Source organism: Marmota monax, unplaced genomic scaffold (genome assembly GCF_021218885.2).
Source record: "Marmota monax isolate L192 unplaced genomic scaffold, Marmota_monax_Labrador192_F-V1.1 WCK01_AAM20220418_F8-fsc00375, whole genome shotgun sequence".
Classification (NCBI taxonomy): domain Eukaryota; kingdom Metazoa; phylum Chordata; class Mammalia; order Rodentia; family Sciuridae; genus Marmota; species Marmota monax.
Window position 1 is genome coordinate 150,577 of NW_026694675.1, and position 7,716 is coordinate 158,292.

Here is a 7,716-nt window from a genome sequence, read left to right on the forward strand (position 1 = left end):
CCACAAATTCTGTTTCTGTACATGCATTGGGAAATTTTTTTTGTCACATTTTTTATTTTGCCTTCAGGCTGCCTACCAGACCACATCTATTTTGTTAATAATCATGAAAATGGTGACACTGTTTTTTAAAAAAATCAAGCAAATGCATTATTCTAGGTGAAAAATCAAGAGCCTCCTTCCTCACCCCTTGGCACTGATCCTCCATTTCTTCTCAGAGGCATCCTCTACCATCAGTATGTCACCTTCCAGACCTTTCTTATGCATTCTCCAAGTATACTTTGGTTTTGTAAGTCTTCATTGTGCCTTAAGACTGTACCTGTTTTCTACACTAAGCTTAACATTAGGTCTTGGAAATCTTTCTGTATCAGTACTTGATACAGCTTGTAACTGCTGCATAGCATTAATTTCATAAGGACCAAAGTAGCCACATTGGGGACAAGGACACGAGCCACATTCCTATTGATAGGTACAACGCACACTACTCTCTAAAAAGGTTGCTGTTGTTTATATGCACAACAACCACTGGTCTTTTCATTTCTTCTCTTCCTAGCCCAAACTGGGTATGATCAGGAGGAACTATTGGTTTCTGAAGGACACAGTGTTTCACCTGGTGTATTAATTTACACATCACTAATTTCCAGTGAGGTTGAATGCTAACAAGATCCAGGCTTTTTGGAGTTATGGGGAAAGGACTCTTAACTATTAGTAGGCACATCAATTAGTGCTATCACTTGGGATAGCAACTAGGCATTATCTAGTCAGCGTAAAGATGTTCAAAAACTCTGGGACCCAGACCTTTCACTACCATGTATTTACCCCTAGAAAAATTCACACATGTGCACCAAGGAACATCTTTCTAGCATTTTCATTTCCATGAAAAAAATGCTAAGAGCCTAAAATACCCACCCATAAAGGACTGCATAAATAAATTGTGGTAATTCATACAACTGAATTATTTTGTATATAGCATTTAAAATATATAAACTAGATGTACATGTATCAAAAGGCCAAATCTAAAGACAATGTTGAGTGGAAAAATCAATTTGCAAAATGACAGCATACATTCTATCAATTATGTCCACTTGAAAATCATAAATTGGTTATGGATATGTATGTATATATTTATATAGACACACATATACAGATATACTATGTATACACATATACATAGACACACACACACACACTCACATATACATATAATGACACAGACAAGAAGTAAACACACCATTTTCTGCTTGGTGCTTACCTCTATGGAAGAGTAAAGGTACACGTGGTGGGGTGAAGAACTTCACCTGTGTCTGAAAATTTTTTATTAGAGAGAGAAAAAGAGACAGCTGAAACAAATATGGCCAAATGATAAAACCTGTTCACTCTGGGTAGGAGGGTTCCTCTATTTCTTGCCTTTTCTGAAGCGTTTGAGTGGTATATGTTTCTGTCCCTATCTATGTCCCTGTTAAGGTATGCGATTGGCATACAGTTCAATTTTTTTAAATGATTCCCTCTTGAGAGCTTCTTGAAGTTGATTTTAACTCATTCATTCCTACACTCAGTATAGATTTTTCCTACCATTATTCCATATTTTACCATGATTTGTCATTGTTTCTTTCCTTCTTTCTCTACTCGACCTTTCCCCTATTATACAATTATATACTTTATTCCTACTTTAGAAAAACTATTACCCTCCATATTTTTTTGACATTTTTTGGAGTCTGCATTTCCAGTGAAAACCAAAGTTTTCTATTGTTGAGAACACCAAAAAATGCAAGTGCTCAACCAGAAAGTCACCTGGTACCACCATTTCAGACAAAACCAAACAATTCCATGTTACTGTGTAAAACCAAAAGTACTTTAATAAGCTTTTACGGCACTGCAATTACAGGAACGTTAACCCAGAACATGCAACAAAAATTATTTTGCCTTTTGGACATAGTTAACAGATAAACTTGACATTACAATTAACAGCAACATATTCTACTGAAGAAAACAAATGCCATTTATTCCGACTTTTGGGTTAGAAAATGTATGCTCTTAGTGCACGCTCAAGTAGCATTTAGAAAGTTTAGTTTTTCCTTTCTAACCTCTAAGACAGTATGATTTATTTGTGTGTGTGTGTGTGTGTGTGTGTGTGTGTGTGTGTGAGAGTGATACTATGGACTGAATCCAGGAGTGCTCTACCCCTGAGCTATACCCCCAGCCCCTTTCTAACTTTTTTATTTTTAGATAGGGTCTCACCAAGTTTCCCAGGCTGGCTTGAACTTGCAATCCTCCTGCCTCAGCCTCCAAAGTTGCCAGGATGACAGGTGTGTGCCCCCACACACACCTGGCTAGGACAATTATGATTTTTAATGCAATCGCACACAACCGTTTTCACATTGGAAATAATCACAAGGAATCAACAAGTTTAGTCTAATTGACCAAATGGTTTCATTTTCATTATTAATTTTCAGAGGGCTCCTGCAGTATTGTGGGTTTCAGGTATGGGGAAAATAAACAGACCAGGAGTAAAAAAAAGCCTTGGTCTTTAGAGTGGAGGAGGGAACATGCAGCGGCACACAGGGCATGTGCCTGACTTCTGAAGCCAGATGGACACGCAGGGCTTGTGGAAATAGTGGTGGCATGGAAGCTCGGTCGCCACTTCCCCCTTCACATATTCACTGCAGCAGATAGGACAGCACATCTCTTGGCCAACTGCACCATGATCTTCAGTGACCAGGATCTCAGGAAGAGCGTCGATGCTCTCCTTGCTGGCCGGTGGATTGGCCACCTCAACATCCACTGCGAGAGACTCCAGGTGTGCCAAGGCAGTCTCCATCGCCTGTGCCAGGCGTTCCTCAAGTGCCATGTAGGTGAGGAACTGAGGATCCACATAGGAAATGGCTTCGGCCACTCCTAACCCATCGGCAAATCCATCAAAGAGGCTCCAATCCACTTCGAGGTCTTCGCTGACGCTGGAGTCATCTTCGAGGTTGTTGTTGCCATCCAGCACGAACACCCCCGGCTGCATCAGCTCCTGCCCGGAGTCGTTGTCTCCCTCACTGCTGCTCTCGTTCTCATTGTACTGGAGCCAGGGAATTTCTCCTTCTTCCAGGGATGTTTGCTCCTCTTCCTGTAACGGTGGCCCTTGAGCTTCCTCAAGATAGCTACTGCCGTTGCTCACAACATCTGCACTGACGCTGGCGCCGGCACCAGCACCGGCAACGGCACTGGCTCCAGCAATGGCGCTGGCACCAGCAATGGCACTGGCTCCGGCAGTGGCGCTGGCTCCGGCAACGGCACTGGCTCCGGCAACAGCACTAGCTCCAGCAACGGCACTGGCTCCGGTCCCAAGGCTTGGGCTGGTGTCGGTGACACTTCCACTCACTCTGGCTTGCTGAGGTTCCCGGTCTTCCTTTCCTGGCAGGGTCTCCCAGCTTTCTCCGCTGGAGGACAGCATTTGCTCTCGATTTCGGTACTTCCGGCGCAGGGCAGCGATCCACTCTTTGTCGCTGTCAGAGTCTTCATCACAGTATTTGTAGTAATCATCACTATATGTCCAGAAGTCGGGGTCCGCCATGGTCCGACGCCTCCTCGGCACCTTCTCTGGTTTCACTTGGTCGTTCCTGGCTTCCCTCTTGTCTTCAGAGTACTTCGGCTCACAGTAGCCACTTGAACTCTCACCTCTGCCTCTCCTTGCCAGGCCATCCGAGTGGCCATCATCAGCATTGACAGCATCCCTCCACCTGGAAGTACTGTGTGGCATATCATCATCATCATCAGTATCAAAAAATATTTTTGGTTTCACGCAGTTTGGACTTGCCAGATTTCGGACTTTGGGCCTCACCACCGGTTCCTCTGCACTCTTTGAGGGGTTTCCCCCACCACCACAAATACTCACAGGAGCCCTACTGGGACGTGCAGTCAAGTTCTGCCCCCTTCTCTCCCTCTCCAAACTGTCACCAGTTGTAGCCACCTTGCCTTCAGCAGAAGACATCTGAGAGCCCATGCTAGTCGGCTTCCGGAACTCTGCTGGGCTAGCAGAGCATCTCGCCACAGGGGCTGGGTCTAACTTGTCAAGCTCCTCTCTCACATCACAGTTAAAACCAGAGAACTGCGGAGGCACCCCCGCCACAGACCTTGCCCCTTTTTCTGGGTCATACAGCTTATCATCCTTAAACTTGCCAGTTTTCCCTCTCACTGGCGGTCGCTCAACAGGCCCAGCCCCCTCCTCCTCACTATCATCTGCCCCCAAAGTGTCAATATGTCCATAAGCCATTCCTCTTCTGCCACCCGAAGCCCTGTACTCTCTTGGCGGATACCTGGAATAGTCCTCATTATCAACATTCAGGCTCGTTCCCGAACTCTCACAGTCGTCCCAACTACGACGAGTGGTGGCAAATGGTGATCGGCTCCTCTTGGTGGTTTGACTGGGGGCTGATCTGTGCATTGGGACTTCGGATGTCGTCTTTCTCTGGATGGCAATCCTTTCCTGCTGGCTCGTGGATGGCCTGAAACTGACATAAGCATGCCTTCTTCCATACCTCCTGCCTGTATTGGACTGATACCCTCCTGCTGGTTTGGGCCATACGGGCTTGCTAGATTCCTGACCCATTGCTCTGGTTTAGGAAGGTTTCCAATAGAGCTGGGGCTTGGGTGGAAAGGTTCCTGCTCCCTGCACTTGTGCTTTTGAGCTGGGAAAGTCAAAATCAGTTCAGCATGAAGGAGCAGGAAGATCTATTTTCACGTCAGCAGACAGGTAACAGAAGGGACAAGGGATCTTTAAAATTAGTTTCACTTTCTTCTAAGGCCTGGAGGAGCATTCCAGTGACTGTCAGGTGTAGACCTGGAACACATTTTTAATGTTGGCAAAATGATTACAACACCAGGTTTACAGGAAAGCCAGACATAGGGGGAGAGAGTGTGACAGAAGGTGGGGGGGAGTGACCAGACACTTGGAAGGTGGGTGAAGTACTGTAGAATTGTGCTGACGTGGGAAGAGGAAAGGCTGATGTGGGCTTTTTTATGGGGTGTCTATTTCTGAACCCTGCAGACATAGAGGAGAAATGTGAATTGGAGTGGCAAGTATAGATCACTGTGCATGGATGAGTTAGGAGAGGGACAGGTGGAAGGGGTATCTGCAATCCTGCAATGGAGCCTTGTCTAGGTTTGTAGGGGGAAAGGATTGACTGTTAAAATGGGACCCATTCTGGATGTGATGTAATGGGTAGGGTGACTTCAGAGGAAAGTGGTGTGAGGGGGAATAAGAAAAAGAAAAGAGGGATGTGTAGCTGTGTATGTGGCAGGTGGAATTATGGGGGAAGCCTACATTTATGCACATACCGCAGGCAGGGAAGGGTATGGTGGCAATGGAGAGGAGTGTATGAGAGTCTGTGTGGTGTGTGAGTGTGAGTGCGCATGCGTGTATTCATCCAAATGGGATGCAACAATTGAAAAACGTCAGCACGAGCAACTGTGGCGGGCATGCATGGCAGAGCAGACAGCACTGGAGAGGGGTGTGTGAGAGAGAGGGAGGGATGGAAAAGAGGCTAGTAATCAAAGAATGGCTACACATGTGACTATGGCAAGCAGGAAGAGCAGTGCTGTTCCTGGAGAAGGAGTTCTATTGAGTGTGAATGTGCATGCAACAGCAAAGGGGGACCATCAGTGCAAAGTATGTGGCAGACAGAAGGCACAATAACAGGGCATTTGAGAAGAGTGTGTGAACCAGAGAGTGGGAGTGTATTTGTGCCAATGGTCAGCAATAAAAGATGCCCTTATGTATGGATGTGACAGGCAGGGAGGAGGGTGTGACAGAGGATGTGTATAAAGGTAAAGGTGTGTGTGTGTGTGTGTGTGTGTGTGTGTGTCTGCACATGCATGCCAGAGCAGGCAGCTGGAGGAGGGGCGGGATCTAGAGGTGTGTATGTGGTAGGCAGCTGAGGGGAGGGGACTGGCAAGCAAGGGTCTGAGGCCATGTGTGCTCGTCTGTGTAGGGGGAAGGCACAGGAGGGTGTGAGGGTGTGTGAGAGGGCGTGTGAATGAGCCTGCGCATGCGCAGGGGAGGGGGACTCCCCTGGAACCTTGAGGCTGGCGGGGCAGGGAGGGGGCTGCAACTGCAGGTTTCCGCGTGTGCGTGCGTGTGTGTGTGTGTGTGTGTGTGTGTGTGTGTGCTCGCAAACGCTTGCGCGACACAGGGGAGGGGGGGTGCAATGTCATAATAAGAGACAAGAAAACGTTATAGCTCAAAGGGCAGACCCAAATCGGTGTGGCAGGGAAGGGGGCAAAGAAAGAAAAGGGCATGTGTGAACATAGTTTTTCCCTGAGACTACATTTTTTTTTTTGGACAATTCTTTCCCCGGGAACAATATTTTTACCTAAGTATCTTAACCATTTACCGTTCAGCAAAAAAACAGCAAAATGGCTGGGGGAGGCCACGGGGTGCCCCGCAAAGGGGGCTGAGGAGGGAGAAAGGAGAGGCGGGGAGAAGTGGCCAGGGCCCGCGAACACCGTTCCCCTCTCAAATAGCCAGGAAAGCCATTCGAATAGGGGCTACGGTAGGCCAAAGGAGATCGGTGGCGGAGAGTGCAGCCCCCGAACAGGCCCATGGAGGACAAGGGCCTCACTCTGCAGTCAGGTCCCCCGTCCGCCCCACCCCTTCCCGAGGGGCGAACCCTAAAAGAGGTTCACCGGATTCCCCCAGATTCTCGCGCCCCTGCCCTGCCACTCGCCCCACCGCCATCGCCTAGAAGAATCGTCAACACGACCAGCCTCTCACTCACCCTGTAGGGACAGCAGCACGTTTTTCAGAGGGGCAGAGCTCTCAGACCTCCGACCGCCACCACCGCCAGAGCCGCTGCTCCCGGGTCTCGGGCTCCTCCTCCACCAGACAGCACCCGGGAGGGCGGTGACTGCGGCGGAAGTGATTGCGACGTCGGCTGGAACCCGCCCCCTCGATGTGGCGGGGGCGGCAGCTGCTTTCCACTAATCAGGGTGGGCCCGAAAGCATTATTTTGTTTCAAATGATGAAATCGTCAAGGATACAGAAAAGGACGGCGAAAAATGTGACAAATGGTCAGCGATAAGAAAAGTGAAACATTAAGCCGCATTCCCTTGGGTTCTGTTTTTTTTTCTTAAATAAAATCAAATATGCGAATTCTTTCTGATGAATTCCAGTGTGTAAGTAATTATCTCACTATATCATATCCTAGATGATATGGTTTGTCTAGGATAGTAAAATGTGAATCTATACTTAGGGTTGCAGGAAGCTGCTCCTTCTTTTTTTTTTTTTTTTTTTTTTTTTTTTAACCCGATCGTTGAAACAAGTTGAACCTGTTTGCAGTGGAATTTGTTGCTGTTGGTCACAAAATCAAGCTTCTCCATCCAAAAGGAATGATCAATCGTGAAGCGCAACAGGGGTTCATAGTCTGGCAGTTGTGCCGCTGTTAAAAATTATTGCAGTTATGCTTTTGATGTACCCAATTTTACTGAAATCTGAAATTTTCAAATTGCACTCTTAACCTTCACAGCCAGTATAAAAAGTTCGTATACTCACAACAGTATCAAGGTTGTTCGGGTTTTTTGTTTTAGTTTTTTGGTACTGGGAGTTGAACCCAGGGACACTTAGCCACTGAAGTACATCCCCAGCCCATTTACTTTTGAGACGCTCTCACTAAGTTGCTTAGGGCACCACTAAATTGCCCAAGCTAACCTGGAACTTGCCATCCTGTCTTGGCTTCT

General features: G+C 47.2%; 1 protein-coding gene across 3 annotated transcripts; it reads right to left on the reverse strand.

The window, feature by feature from the left end:
• Positions 1-1,827: 1,827 nt before the first annotated feature.
• Pja1 (praja ring finger ubiquitin ligase 1) lies at positions 1,828-6,908 on the reverse strand. 3 transcript variants are annotated; one of them, XM_046423326.2, is made up of 3 exons: positions 6,759-6,908; positions 4,299-4,822; positions 1,828-3,731 (listed from the first exon to the last, which is right to left on the reverse strand). In XM_046423326.2, the coding sequence occupies exons 2-3, from the start codon at positions 4,589-4,591 to the stop codon at positions 2,525-2,527; spliced, it is 1,500 nt and encodes a 499-aa protein (XP_046279282.1). In that variant the 5' UTR covers positions 4,592-4,822; positions 6,759-6,908; the 3' UTR covers positions 1,828-2,524. The 3 variants fall into 3 exon arrangements, with proteins under 3 accessions (XP_046279282.1, XP_046279280.1, XP_046279281.1); XM_046423324.2 differs by having other exon boundaries at positions 1,828-4,822; XM_046423325.2 differs by having other exon boundaries at positions 1,828-4,493; positions 6,759-6,906.
• Between the last annotated feature and the right edge of the window lie 808 nt (positions 6,909-7,716).